This window comes from Odocoileus virginianus, chromosome 3 (genome assembly GCF_023699985.2).
Source record: "Odocoileus virginianus isolate 20LAN1187 ecotype Illinois chromosome 3, Ovbor_1.2, whole genome shotgun sequence".
NCBI lineage: Eukaryota > Metazoa > Chordata > Mammalia > Artiodactyla > Cervidae > Odocoileus > Odocoileus virginianus.
In genome coordinates, this window is record NC_069676.1 from 20,510,718 (window position 1) to 20,526,774 (window position 16,057).

The 16,057-nt window shown below is 38.6% G+C and overlaps 1 protein-coding gene across 7 annotated transcripts in view; it reads left to right on the plus strand.

Moving 5' to 3' along the window:
- Nucleotides 1–16,057, plus strand: part of RAPGEF6 (Rap guanine nucleotide exchange factor 6) — a 226,566-nt gene that overhangs the window by 32,704 nt on the left and 177,805 nt on the right. For all 7 annotated transcript variants that reach the window (XM_020900686.2, XM_020900691.2, XM_020900664.2 and 4 more), the window contains one exon: nt 5,747–5,830. In XM_020900686.2, the coding sequence (XP_020756345.1) occupies nt 5,747–5,830 (84 nt within the window). The remainder of the gene's footprint in view (nt 1–5,746; nt 5,831–16,057) is intronic.

Below are 16,057 nucleotides of genomic sequence, written 5' to 3' on the forward strand. Positions count from 1 at the left end.
CTCTGTTTCTCTTCCATAGTTTTTGGCACCAGGGACCTCTTTTTATTTTATGTATGCAGCTGATATGTTGTTGTTCAGTCGCTAAGTCGTATCCGACTCTTTGCATCCCCATGGACTGCAGCACGCTGGGCTCCTCTGTCCCCCACTATCTTCTGGAGTTTGTTCAAATTCATGTCCATTGACATGATCTATCTAATGCTATCTAACCATCTCATCTAATGCCACGCCCTTCTCCTTTTGTCTTTGGTCTTTCCTAGCATCTGGGTCTTTCCCAGCATCTGGGTCTTTCTCAATGAGTTGGCTGTTCGCATCAGGTGGCCAAAGTATTGGAACTTTATCACAAGTCCATCCAGTGAATATTGAGGGTTGATCTCTTTTAGGATTGACTGGTTTGATCTCCTTGCAGTCCAAGGGACTCCCAGGAGTCTTCTCCAGCAGTACCAAGTCAAAAGCATCAATTCTTCAGCGCTCAGTCTTCTTTATGGTCCAGCTCTCACGTCCATATATGACTACTGGAAAAATCATCTTTGACTATATGGACCTTTGTCAGCAAAGGGATGTCTCTGCTTTTTAATATGCTGTCTAGGTTTGTCATGGCTCTCCTGATAAGGAGCAAGGGTCTTTTAATTTCATGGCTGTAGTCATGGTCTACAGTGATCTTGGAGCCCAAGAAAATAAAGTCTGTCACTGCTTTGTCTTTTCCTCTTCTGTTTGCCATAAAGTGATGGGACTGGATGCCATCATGTTAGTTTTTTGAATGTTGAGTTTTAAGGCAGCTTTTTCACTCCCTCTTTTCACCCTCAACAATAGGCTCTTTAGTTCCTCTTCACTTTCTGACATTAGAGTGGTATCATCTGCATATCTGAGGTTGTTGATATGTCTCCTGGCTATCTTGATTCCAGCTTGTGACAGTCTTGATTCTAGTTTGTGATTCCTCCAGCCTGTCATTTCTCGTGATGTACTCTGCATATGAGTTAAATAAGCAGAGTGACAATATATGGCCTTCTCATACTCCTTTCCCAGTTTTGAACCAGTCCTTTGTTCCATGTCCAGTTCTAACTGTTGCTTCTTGACCTGCATACAGGTTTCTCAGGAGACAGGCAAGACGGTCTGGTACTCCCATCTCTTTAAGAATTTTCCACAATTTGTTGTGATCCACACAGTCAAAGCCTTTAGCATAGTCAGTGAAGTAGAAATAGATGTTTTTCTGGAATTCCATTGCTTTCTCTGTGGTCTAGCAAATGTTGACAGTTTCATTTCTGGTTCCTCTGCCTTTTCTGGTATTGACTACAGTGTTTCATTGCACATTGCATTCATCATTATTTCTAAGTATTTTCTGGATTCATATGGATTTTTATAGCTTTATTTGTTCAGTTGTTGATTCATTAACATATTAGTAAATGCTCATTTGTATTAATGCTTAGGCTGTTATAGAATGGTGGAAAGACTCGAGATTTGTCCTTATGAGTTTAACATGTAATGGAGGAGAAAAGTTTCATTAAAATAGCTACACATATATAAGAACTATTAAGGAAAAGTATAGATTTATAGATAAATGGAACAGAATTGAGAGCCCAGAAATAAATAGTCTCTGCCTTTTTTAAAAATGGTCCTCTAGCTACGTAGCTAAGCTGTATGCACACAATGTGGGTATAACACAACTGAGTATTAAAAAGGAACCACCAGTGAATAGTTTATTTTTGATGAAGGTACTAAAGCATTTCAGTTGGGAAAACATAGTTTTTTCAATAAATGGTGCAGAGTATTTACATACAGAAAGTTAATCTGAGAAAGCACTTTAAACCCAGTAGAATACCTACAGTTGCAGGGGTTCAAAATGAGTAAAGGGGGATCACCTGTGTGGTAATGGTGGAAAGTAAACTTGTGATGGTGGGCATGCTATAGGATATACAGAAGTAGAAACACATATGACACATGGTGCTATAAACCAATGTTACTTTGATTAAAAACAAATTTTGAAAAATAGCTATAGTCAAAAAAGGTAGAAAATAACAAGTGTTGATTAGGATTTGTTGACACCTGGGATTGTCAAATATTTGTGGTACGGATATAAATAGAGCCACTTTAGGAAATGGTTTGGCAGTTTCTTAAAATTTTATGATGTAACCCAGTAATTCTGCTTTTATATATTTACCAAGGAAATATGAAAACGTGCATACAGAGACGGTACACAGGTGTTCTTTCTTAGTAGCACTATCCATAGTCGCCTAAAACTGGAAATTGTCCAATGAATGGGTATATAAAATGCTCTGCATCTGGTTAGTGGAATACTATTTGTCATTAAAAGGGAATATAGTGGTGCTACTTACTACAGCATGGACAAACCTCAGACATATTATGCTAAGTGGAAGGTATAAGTTAGAAGCATCACATATTACATGATTCTATTTACATGAACTGTCGGAAAACAAATCTGTAGAGACAGAGCAGATTATTGTTTACCTGGGGCAGGGATAGACTGCAAACACGGCATGAAAGGTCTCTTTGTGGTGATGTTGGCACAGTCCTTTTCAACTTCATAAAAATCGTTGAATCGTATACTTAAAAGGATGAATTTATGGTTTGTAGATTATACCTCAGTTAAACTGTTTGAAAATTAATATTTAGAATTATCCAAATCTATATCTGACATAATAAACCAAAGAATTTTTAGAAAACTGAATGTGTAAATTAAAGAGCTTAAATTCAGAGATTATTGGAAGCAGAGAAAAGAATGCATATAGTTGACCTTAACTGGGAAGCAACGTGATAGAAAAAGTGAAAATAAACCCCTGTGCTGAGTGCCACCAGCAGAGAGGAGGAAATGGGAAGAGAGAGGTCTGGAGAGAGGTAGGTGAAGGCCACCTTAGTAGTTTTTGTTCTTTATTTTAGGATCATTGTGAAGCCTTTGAAGGAGTAATATCTGACAAGATTATGTATGGCACTGTTTGCTAGGCTAGGTTATTCTTAGATTTATTCACTTGCAAAAAGAAAGGAGATAGGCGGACCCATGTTAGAAAAACTTCCACTTTCCTTATGTTTACTCATCAGATACATTGCCAAACTGTGCTCTAAGAGTTGGATACGGAAATGGCAACCCACTCCAGTACTCTTGCCTGGAGAATCTTGTAGACAGAGACGCCTGGTGGGCTGCTGTCCATGGGGTCGCACAGAGTCGGACACGACTGAAGCGACTTAGCCTGCATGCATGCAATGGAGAAGGAAATGGCAACCCACTCCAGTGTTCTTGTCTGGAGAATCTCAGGGATGGGGGAACCTGGTGGGCTGCCGTCCATGGGGTCGCACAGAGTCGGACACAACTGAAGCGACTTAGCAGCAGCAGCAGCCCCTCTTGAGAGTGGAGTTCTCTGCAAGGTCTGAATGTTTTCTGATTCATGAGCTGGCATGGCCCTCTTGGTGTTAGGAGTGAACATCAGGAGTTTTCTTGTATTTATAGTAGAATTTACTGACAACTCTGTGACCGTTTCAATAAAGTGAGATAACAATTGGAGACTTGTGGTAGCATTTAATTGTAACTTTCTTCTGTGTTGATTTTGGGCAAGTTTTTCTTTTATTGATTTTAATTCCTTTTTGATTGTATGAAAGTCATATTTCAAAAGAACTAGAAGGAATTTCCAAACAAAGAACTTTAAGTAGGAGATTTTCAGCCCTTTATATTTTCCCTCAGTGAAGGCAGAGGGGAGGGATATTAAAAACTTTAAAATATCTTCTGGAAAGTTGATGAAAATTTTTCCTTCTCATGGTAAGCAGTAGGATTTATTTGGAAAGCTCACCCTGGGTGTTGTGTGGAATGGTTTGGACACTTAGATTTCTGAACGATGGATGGTAGTATTCATTGAGAACAGAGAACCCTAGAAAAAAATCAAGCTTGAGGGAAATGATAGGTAGATTTTGAATATGTTGACGTTGAGTTGTGTGTCATATATGCAAGTTGACCTGTCAATAGCCAGATAGATATACAATTCTCCAGCTCAGAGGGAATGTTTCTTTTATATAAAATTGGAATTGTCTACATATTGGAATTATTGAAGTTATAGGTATGGTAAATTAAAAATATATGAGAGACAAAATGATTAGATTATAAACTTAACATCTAACAGTATTCTGGGTTTCCATTGGTAATTTTATTGAGCTCAAACTGATGATGGACTCAAGTCATCTGATATTTTTTATCCTTCAAAAACACATAAAATGAAAGGGTGGGTAGACATTTTTTTTTTTTTTTATGTCAGAATAGAATTTAAGTGAAAGAAGTAAATCATTATGACCCATATTATAGTTGAACATGAAGATGGAACATTGATAAATGTGAATTCCAAACAATACTGTCCTTAATATACATTAAACTTACCAGAGATAGAAATTTTGTTTGTTTGTTTTTATTTTTTTTCATTTATTTTTATTAGTTGGAGGCCAATTACTTTACAATATTGTAGTGGGTTTCATCATACATTGACATGAATCAGCCATGGATTTACATGTATTCCCCATCCCGATCCCCCCCTCCCACCTCCCTCTCCACCCCATCCCTCTGGGTCTTCCCAGTGCACCAGGCCTGAGCACTTGTCTCATGCATCCAACCTGAGCTGGTGCTCTGTTTCACTCTTGATAATATACATGTTTCGATGCTGTTCTCTCGAAACATTGCACCCTCGCCTTCTCCCACAGAGTCCAAAAGTCTGTTCTGTACATCTGAGTCTCTTTTTCTGTTTTGTATATAGGGTTATCATTACCATCTTTCTAAATTCCATATATATATATGTGTGTTAGTATGCTGTATTGGTCCTTATCTTTCTGGCTTACTTCACTCTGTATAATGGGCTCCAGTTTCATCCATCTCATTAGAACTGATTCAAATGAATTCTTTTTAATGGCTGAGTAATATTCCATGGTGTATATGTACCACAGCTTCCTTATCCAGTCGTCTGCTGATGGGCATCTAGGTTGCTTCCATGTCCTGGCTATTATAAACAGTGCTGCGATCAACATTGGGGTGCACGTGTCTCTTTCAGATCTGGTTTCCTTGGTGTGTATGCTCAGAAGTGGGATTGCTGGGTCATATGGCAGTTCTATTTCCAGTTTTTTAAGGAATCTCCACACTGTTCTCCATTGCGGCTGTACTAGTTTGCATTCCCACCAACAGTGTAAGAGGGTTCCCTTTTCTCCACACCCTCTCCAGCATTTATTGCTTGTAGACTTTTGGATAGCAGCCATCCAGACTGGCGTGTAATGGTACCTCATTGTGGTTTTGATATGCATTTCTTCGATAATGAGTGATGTTGAGCATCTTTTCATGTGTTTGTTAGCCATCTGTATGTCTTCTTTGGAGAAATGTCTGTTTAGTTCTTTGGTCCATTTTTTGATTGGGTCATTTATTTTTCTGGAACTTTTTAATATGTACATCTAGTATAATATTTGACTTGATCTTCATCAAATGTAGTGACCCAGTACACAAAAATGAGGAATGGGAAGTTACTGATATGTTAATAATGAAGAACCAAAAAAAAATGTATTTCTGAAACCTGTATCTTAGGATAGTTATTGTGTAAGATGTGAACACAGTCTATATGAAACCTTTGGCGACAAGTGAAAGTTCCAAGGACTGTTAATTTTTAACTACTTATAACAATACTTGCATTTTTTCATGTTTTGTATTTTGTATTGAATTCATAGATACATGTGAATATGTACATTTATTTACATATCTATTTATTCATTTAAACAGTTCAGAAACTATTGCCAGATGTTGGTATATCCTGCTTTCTGGATCTGTGCTTATGAAAGACTCCATGGTTTTGCCTCCTTGCAGGTATGTTTACATTTGCTGCTTACTGTATTTGATAGGCAAGGTTTATAACTTTTATTTCTTATGTTAAACTATTTTATGTAGAATATATATTTTCTCTTAGTAGATGATACATTTTATAAATGCCTTTGCTTTTTGATACTACATGAAGTACTTGGCAGGAATCAACTGATATTTCATATTTCTGGGGTATGTTGTTGTTCAGTGGCTCAGTCGTGTCTGACTCTTTGTGACCCCATGGACTGTAGCCGCCAGCTTCCCTGTCCTTCACCATCTCCCTCCCGGAGCTTGCTCAGATTCATGTTCATTGAGTCAGTGATGCCATACAACCATCTCATCCCCTTCTCCTCCTGCCTTCAATCTTTCCCAGCATTAGGGTCTTTTCTAACAAGTCAGCTCTTCACGTCAGGTGGCCAAAGTACTGGGGCTTCAGCCTGAGTCTTTCCAATGAATATTTTGGATTGATTCCCTATCAGATTGACTGGTTTGATTTCCTTGCTGTCCACGGGACTCTCAAGTCTTCTCCAACACCACAGTTCAAAAGCATCGATTCTTCAGCACTTAGCCTTCTTTATGGTCCAACTCTGACATCCATACATGACTACTGGAAAAACCAAAACTTTGACTAGATGGACCTTTGTTGGCAAAGTAATGTCTCTGCTTTCTAATATGCTGTCTAGGTTTGTCAGCTTTTCTTCCAAAGAGCAAGCATCTTTTAATTTCATGGCTGCAGTCACCATCTGCAGTGATTTTGGAGCCCAAGAAAAGAAAGTCTGTTATTGTCTCCATTGTTTCTCCATCTGTTTTCCATGAATTGATGGGACCAGTTGCCATGAATTAGTTTTGTGAATGTTGACTTTTAAGCCAGCTCTTTCACTCTCCTCTTTCACCTGCATCTGGGGTGTAATCTTTAGTTCATCCCATGACATACTGTTGTACTCTTATTTGAGATTTCCTATCATTTATCTGATGGTTCATGGATTCATTACTGTTAGTTATAGGGAGGCAATATACCTTTATAGTTAAGAAATCAGCTTTTAGACTAATGGGAATTTGGCTAGTATCCTGATTCTGTCACTTATTAGATGTTTGACTCTGGACAAATTTTAGTTTTCCTGTGTAAATGAGTATAATAATAGTACCCACTTATGTGTGTTGCGAGGTTATAGCAAGCTACTACTCATACTTCTGAGTGGAAGTTTGTACAAGTGGATATTTTAGAGCTAGACTGCTTGAGTTCATCTCTTTGCTTTACTGTTTCTTGGGTTACTTACTTAATCATCTTGTGGCTCAGTTTTCTCACTTGTAAAATAGGAACAATAATAGGATGTATTTCATAAGCCAGTTTTGGGAAATAAGTGAGTTTACATATATATAGCTCTTAGAACGGTGCCTGGCTTTTATAAGTAATTCTTAATTATCACCATCAGAATTATTATGTAAAAGAAGAGTCGTTGGCAAGATGATTAGATGTAATATTTTAGAGATGTGGTCTGTTAGTTAAGATTTGGGGGCCTGAAATTATAATTTGGTGACATAAAAAACAACTTTTTGGTGACTTTTCCCCTAAATGTTTTTTCCAGTAATGTTGAAAAGAGATTTTTAGGCTTTTAAGGTAGGACTTCTAACTGCAGCTCAATTAATTTAGTTTTTAAAATATTTTAAGTATCAAGGTACATTCTATCTGATAGTACGGAACATCTCAGTTGGGAGGTGGCAGGCCATTTTTAAAGCTGTGTCTTTAGTCTTGAAACTTTATCATCAATATTTGGTTAAATGAAATATGTACTTCTTGGCTAGTAGTATAAAACATATAGTTCACTGTTTTTACAAATAAAATACATAATAATTCTTGCTTATTTAAGCCTTTTGGCTGTTGTTCCTTTCCCCTATATTTCTGAAAGACACTTGAGTGCTTTGTAGTGAGTGAATTAGTTCCTGAAACAGAATAAGCTTGGTTGATGTGGATTACAGTTCTATTTTAGGATTATTAGTATTGTTCTTTTGAATATTTTATCACTCTTTTCTGCTGTTAATGAGTGGTTAAGAATTTGTTGTAATCACTTGATGAAGCCATTAATCAACCACAATGATTCACTGTTAGTTTGTAATCAAGACAATGAAGTTTGTTTTAAATGGATAGTATGAGGTTTTGTTTTTTGTTAGTGTTTTGTTTTTTTGTTTGTTTGTTTGTTTTGGCTGTACCACTTGGCCCATGGGATATTAGTTCCCCTACCAGGCATTGAGCTTGGGCCCATGGCAACGAAAGCACCGAATCCTAATCATGGGACCACCAGGGAACTCCCAATAATATGAGATTTTTAAAACAAAGTTGTGGTATGCTTTAATGTAACCATTATGAACTTCACAGCAAAGATGATTATAGAAGTGTATTTACTTGTCATTTAGAGAACAGTTCCTGGGTAGGAGATTTATATTTTGTGTTTGAGAGGTTATTGGAGGGTGACTGTTAGGATTAAATGAGTCAATACAAATAAAATACCTAGATTAATATTTAGCATATCAGTTCAGTTGCTAAGTTGTGTCTGACTCTTTGCAACCCCATGGACTGCAGCATGCCAGGCTTCCCTGTCTATCACCAAATCCTGGAGCTTGCTCAAACTCATGTCCATTGAGTCGGTGATGCCATCCAACCATCTTGTTCTCTGTTGTCCCATTCTCCTCCTCCCTTCAATCTTTCCCGGCATCAGGGTCTTTTCTAAATGAGTCAGTTCTTCCCATCAGGTGGCCCAAGTACTGGGGCTTCAGCCTCAGTCCTTCCAATGAATATTCAGAAGTGATTTCCTTTAGGATTGACTGGTTTGATCTCCTTGCAATCCAAGGGACTCTCAAGAGTCTTCTCCAACACCACAGTTCAAAAGCATCAATTTTTTGGCACTCCACTTTCTTTCTGGTCCAACTCTCACATCCATACATGACTACTGGAACAACCATAACTTTGACTAGATGGACCTTTGTTGGCAAAGTAATGTCTCTGCTTTCTAATATGCTGTCTAGGTTTGTCATAGCTTTTCTTCCAAAGAGCAAGCATCTTTTAATTTCATGGCTGCAGTCACCATCTGCAGTGATTTTGGAGCCCAAGAAAATAAAGTCTGACACTGTTTCCACTGTTTCCCCTTCTGTTTGCCATGAAGTGATGGGACTGGATGCCATGATCTTAGTTTTTTGAATGTTGAGTTTTAAGCCAGCTTTTTCACTCTCCTCTTTCACTTTCATCAAGAGGCTCTCTAGTTCCTCTTCACTTTCTACCATAAGGGTGGTGTCATCTGCATATCTGAGGTCATTGATGTTTCTTCTGGCAATCTCGATTACAGCTTGTGCTTCATCCAGCCCAGCATTTCTCAGGATGTACTCTGCATATAAGTTAAACAAACAGGGTGACAATATGCAGCCTTGGTGTTCTCCTTTTCCCAAGTTGGAACCAGTTTGTTCCATGTCCAATTCTAAGTGTTGCTTCTTGACCTCAAATATCTCAGGAGGCAGGTAAGGTGGTCTGGTATTCCCACCTCTTTAAGAATTTTCCACGGTTTATTTTGATCCGCAGTCAAAGGCTTTGATGTAGTCAGTAAAGCAGAAGTAGATGTTTTTCTGGAACTCTCTTGTTTTCTCTATGATCTGAGAGATGTTGGCAGTTTGACCTCTGGTTCCTCTGCCTTTTCTAAATCTAGCTTGAATATCTGGAAGTTCTCGGTTCACATACTGTTGAAGCCTGGCTTGGAGAATTTTGAGCATTACTAGTGTTTGAGATGAGTGTAATTGTGTGGTAGTTTGAACATTCTTTGGCATTGCCTTTTTTTTGGATTGGAATGAAAACTGACCTTTTCCAGTCCTGTGGCCCCTGCTGAGTTTTCCAAATTTGCTGGCATATTGAGTGCAGTACTTTCACAGCATCGTCTTCGAGGATTTGAAATAGCTCAACTGGAATCCCATCACCTCCACTAGCTTTGTTCACAGTGATGCTTCCTAAGGCCCACTTGACTTTGCATTCTAGAATGTCTTGCTCTAGGTGAGTGATCACACCATCGTGGTTATCTTGGTCATTAAGATCTTTTTTGTATAGTTCTTCTGTGTGTTCTTGCCACCTCTTCTTAATATCTTCTGCCACTGTTAGGTCCATACTGTTTGTCCTTTATTGTGCCCGTCCCTGCATGAAATGTTCCCTTGGTATCTCTGATTTTCTTGAAGAGATCTCTAGTCTTTCCTGTTCTATTGTTTTCCTCTATTTCTTTGCCCTGATTGCTGAGGAAGGCTTTTTTATGTCTCCTTGCTATTCTTCGGAACTCTGCATTCAAATGGATATAACTTTCCTTTTCTCCTTTGCCTTTGTCTTCTCTTCTTTTCTCAGCTATTTGTAAGGCCTCCTCAGACAACCATTTTACGTTTTTGCATTTCTTTTTCTCCTGTTGATGGTTGTTCAGCATCCAGTTGCAATTTTGAGGTTCTTGCAGGAGAAGATGAGCACACGACCTTCTACTCTGCCATCTTATGATATAGATGATTTAGAATATATCAAACATCAAATAATTTTTGGCTTCTTCTAATATTTTAATAGCGTTGAGGTGTCATCATTATGATAATCAATAGAACATAGCACTACCTAATATAAGAGGAATAATAGTATTGTTTATAAAAATATAGACTATTTCTTGAGATATTAAGGTATCTGTTATTCCTTTATCAGTGAATAGACAGAAACCACATAGTAATTTGAACAGGGACCCTTTAACAAATTATTAATTTTCAAGAAATTAGGTCCTATGAAGGATAAAGGTGCTAAGGGAGAGTACCCAAGGGAGGAATAAACTTAAAAGGGGAGCCCTCTCCCCAGAGCTGAAAGTCAGAAGTTTTGTTGGTGAATATGTTACTTGTAGCCCAGTAGCTAATGGCAAAGTTCACTTGGTTGCTCTGGGCCAGAGCTGTCCATGGTTATTGGGTCAAGGCTGTCAGGGAGAGAAAGTCTGACTAGGACTGGTAAACAGTGTAGTCCTCCCCAGCCCACTCAGGGTGCAGATGGGTCCTGAGACTGGATATAGGACCTCCCTTTGCCTTACACACATGTACCCTGCCACGTGGTAGGAAAGTATTCGCAGTTTACTTGTACTAGCCCACTTTACTGACAAAGCTTTGATGTTAACAGCCAGCCAAAGGAGAATCTTGATTAAATCCAGATCCTTTATTATAAAGTAAATTTGAAACTGAGAGCAAATACATGTGAACTTGAGAGGCAATAAATAAATGGTCCGGGGCAGTGCTTTCCAACCTTTTTGGCACCAGGGACAGATTTTGTGCAAGGCAGTTTTTCCACAGACCAAAGTGGAGAATGTGGTTTCAGGATGATTCAAGCATATTACATTTATTGTGCACTTTGTTTCTATGTTTACATCAGTTCCACCTCAGATCATCAGGCATTAGCTGCCAGAGGTTGGGGACCCCTGGTACAGTCCACTCCCTTGGTTACTCAATTTTCATATGAATGCTTCTGAACCCATTTGAGCTTCTATCCAATTCTCTTTATTTAACAAGATGCAGCTATCCTTCATATAAGTAAAGAAGTTCTTACCATCTCCCTGAAACAAGGGGATGCACAGTCCTGTTCATCAGTACTCGCTGTATTAGTTATACTTTTCATCACAGTGCCTCTGAATATTAACTCCAGACTACCTTGTAAAGTTCACTTCCAACAATTTATATATAAAATAGATATGGGGAAGAGAGGGAAGAAGAAAATGGTTAACATTTATTCAACTCCAGACCATGTATACAACATATAGTCCTGTTTCTATCATTGGTCACAAATCTGTACTTGATCTTGCTTCCTCTTTTTACCACCCATTCAGTACTTCTGCCTTCAACCAGAATTTCAGCTGTTCTGGGTTCTTTACCTGATGATGGGCACAAAACCTTCATTTCTTAAGGGTCCTTAATTATACTATGTTTGGTTCTTCCCTGCCCACCCACCCACTCCCCGCAGGCCACCCCCGCCACTTGGAGTTGCTGTTAGTTTTCCATTAACTTTAATGGTGGACTTGAAAGCACTGCATTGAGTTCAAAAGAACCTCTTGGGCTTCAGATGTAGTTCTCCTGGCCTCCATTTTATGCAGAAACTCAGTTTCTCCTTGGTGATTGTAATCAATCACTCAGGCCAGTAGATTAAACTCTTTCTGCCTTTTGGTTCAATGGCCAGGTGGAAGTCATTAATTCAGTGGAACCATTGCTGTGTTTCCTGCTAGAAATAATCTAGTAGGTCTAAGACTCAAAACTAGCAGAGCTCAAAGTTTTAGGAAGAGGAAGTACAAATTCTGTGAATGAGTTATTAAGTAAAACAGAAGAACCACTCTTACTTCCATGCCTTGAAGATTTAATCCATGTATTCTGCCTGTTGGGGCAGACAGAAATTATTGCTGTGCTTCTGCAAAATGAGTGCCTTGGTTGAAAATGATGCTATCTGTAGTGCTGAGGCTATAGATGGCATTTTGTGAGCCTGTGGATAGTGCTTCTGACAGAAGCATTGTGGATAGCAAAAGCCAATCACGTCCAGAATATGTGTCTGTTCCAATGAGGACAAATATATTCCTCCTCCATGATAGAAAAGGTCCAGTGTAAATAATCTGCATTCAGCCTTGAACAGTGCTGGGAAGTCCCTTGTTAACAGCAGTCTGGGTAGTACATCCACCCCATGGGTGAGACTTCAAATTGCAGTTTTGGGGGCTTTGACTTATAATCTCAGGCCGCAAACTGATACCGTTATCAGTTTAAAAGCAAAACTGCTGCTCTGCTTTTACTTTAACCTTGTTACAATGCTGTTTGTTTAATCTTATGAGTCACAGGATTTTGATATTCCCCAGGGATGTTGGCCAGACTTCTAGGGGCTTAAGAATTCCAAAACCCACTCCCTTTCTTATCTAAAGTGCCACCGGACATGCTGTGCTTGTGGGCAGGCACAGAATATGGACAGTGTCCAGGAAGGTCAGAAGCAGGTTGGAGGTCTGCTCTCTTGCTTCTGAACAAGACTTCCTCCATTTTAATTTCCTTAACTAATGGCCTCAGGGTTGTTTAGGGTGAAGAACATAGAAATAAGCAAAGTAACATGAGCAGTCTCCTTAATTCTATAATTCAAATAACAATTCCAGAGAGTCAGTAGAAATAAAGTGATCAGAGAAACAAGTAATGGGTTAAACAATGCAGAAAACAATTTTTGAGCAGTAGAGGATTTAGTAAAGAAAAAGTCTGACCATGAATGAGAAGTATGTTTTTGTGCATCAATTCCTACATCAATTAACTTATTGATAGCAATAGTAGTAAGAACAGAATGTTCTATCAAGGTATGATTATATATATCTGTGAAATTTTGTAACTTTGGTTCCTTGCAAAATCTTACATAGTGGTTCTAAGAGGAAGCTAATATTGGGAACAGAAAGAGTAGGGAATAACCTTTGAATCCATAATACTTGAATTCTCATGAGGGGAAAGTAGTAGGTGGTCCTCTTCCAATATAAATGATCAGCTTGTGTTAGGCATCTGGAAACGGGAGTTCCTAACTGGTGCGTAGTAGAAGTTTCTACCTCATTGGTTACAGTACATGCAAATTAAGGGGCTATTTCAAAAACCATAGGATTTACGGAAGATAATCCATTCACAATAGTTGATGGAGTTCTCCTGTAATTAGTGTTCCCAAACGCAAGATGTTGATCCACATAGCAATCCCTTGCTAGCCTTGACATACTCTATCAGTAAGTGGGTATGACTATTAAAGTCCAGATAATTTCCAGTAAAATATGTCAACCGATACTCTTCCCCAGATACAATGGATAACACATGAAATTAGTGTGATCTAGTGGACATAAGTTTCGTCCATAAAAAGTCAAAGTTAAGAAAGGACAGCCTTGCTTGCAGGGCCGGCAAAGTTGAGGTCTGATTCTTGTTTCTCCACTGTACGTTCCTCAGTGACTTTCTTTATGTTCTCTTAGCACAGTGGCCAGGAGTTGAGATGTGGATGATACTCCACATTACAGTCAGACTTCCAAGAATATCTGTTCACGAGAATAGTAGTGGGTTAATGGCACGTGGATAGCATATTTAAAAGCAGAGACATTACTTTGCCAACAAAGGTCCCTCTAGTCAAGGCTATGGTTTTTCCAGTGGTCATGTATGGATGTGAGAGTTGGACAGTGAAGAAAGCTGAGTGCCGAAAAATTGATGCTTTTGAACTGTAGTGTTGGAGAAGACTCTTGAGAGTCCCTTGGACTGCAAGGAGATCAAACCAGTCCATCCTAAAGGAGATCAGTCCTGGGTGTTCATTGGAAGGACTGATGCTGAAGCTGAAACTCCAATAATTTGGCCACCTCATGTGAAGAGTTGACTCACTGGAAAAGACCCTAATGCTGGGAAGGATTGGGGGCAGGAGGAGAAGGGGCTGACAGAGGATGAGATGGTTGGATGGCATCACTGCCTCGAAGGACATGGGTTTGGGTAGACTCTGGGAGTTGGTGATGGACAGGGAGGCCTGGCATGCTGCAATTCATGGGGTCTCAAAGAGTCGGACACGACTGAGCAACTGAACTGAATGGCACATATTTCCATTTTTCTTGTCCAGGAATCATTACTAATATGGTATTATCCTTCCTCTGCTCAGTAAAATCAGCAGGTAAGGGAGGAATGTTAGGCTGCTTCACTCAGACTTTAGCTTCAATTACATGTATTTCATTTGTGGATCCAAACCCTCCATCACCTCTGTTAGTAAGCAGGAACATTCTCCTTTTTGTACTTAGTCAATTACACATGGAAGAATGAGCAATTGGTAAATCATGTTTATAGTAAATCATCTTTTCCTTCATTTTGTAGAATTACTTGAATTTCTCCTTGGTAGTGTGGGTCTGTAACTGCCCCCATGGACACAGATCCCTTTTAACACTAAACTGAAGTGTTCTTTTATTAATCCAAAGTGCCTCCAAGGCATTTTAATTCCAATACCAGTTGAAGTAGCCCATATCAAAACTTTAATAAAACTATGTTTAGATATGGGGTCAAATCCAGTCCAGTGGCCTCAGGAATAGCTCAGAAAGAAGCTAATGCCCCTGGGATAATTTCTCAGTACTCAGTTATTTCAGGATAAAAGTCTGTTCTATCAATTTGTAAGTTTGGTATAGTCATCGTCATCCAAGGAGTTTATCATTCTCTTATAGGTCTGTTACTTGAAATATTAAAGTCAGTATTTAAGTTAGTCCTCCAGTTTTTGTAAGAGCCCTCTCCAAGTTTAATTAGTTGCTATTTAAGCAGACCATTCATTCTTTCAAACCAGCAGTTTGAGGATAATAAGAAATATGAAAGATCCATTGTATATTATGTTCCCGGGCAAACTCCTGTATTAACTTACCTTTAAACTGTGACCCATTGTCATTCTGAATTTGAAGTAGTTACCTGTTGTTAGTTAGTTAACTGCAGTCCCATGGACTGCAGCATGCCAGGCCTCCCTGTCCTTCAGTATTTCCCAGAGTTTCCTCAAACTCAAGTTCATTGAGTAGGTGATGCCATCCAACCATCCCATCCTCCATCACCCGCTTCTCTTCCTGCCCTCAATCTTTCCCAGCATCAGGGTCTTTTCCAATGAGTTGGCTCTTTGCAAGAGGTGGTCAAAGTATTGGAGCTTTCCTTGCAATAAATATTCAGGGTTGATTTCCTTTAGGATTGACTGGTTTAATCTTTTTGCTGTCTAAGGGGCTCTTAAGAGGCTTCTCCACCACCACAGTTCAAAAGCATCAATTCTTCAGTATCTTTCCCAGATTGTGTCTTGCCTTTTTGTTTTTCAATGATAACTTCTTTAAGTGTGAGAAGTCCGAAGTATTTAAGTGTTCTACTAATTTATTTGAAGTACTTAAACGTGTTCTACTAATCTTTGCCTATTCCAAGTTTGTAAATATTCTTTTCTGTGTATTTTTAGACAATTTTCTTAAACTAGCTTTACTGGTGTATAATTTACATACCATAAAATTCATCATAAAATTAAAGTTTTCACTTTAATAATTTATGATTAATATATACATTGGTACACCATAGTTTTAGACTTCCTTTACCTGAAAAAGTTTTGCATGCTCTTTTGCAGTTAAAATCGGACAGACTTTCTGTCTCAATATATATACCTTGTGCAAATATTTAAAAATAGTCTTTGTTTCGGCATTTTTCACTTAGCATAATGTTTCTGAGGTTCATCGC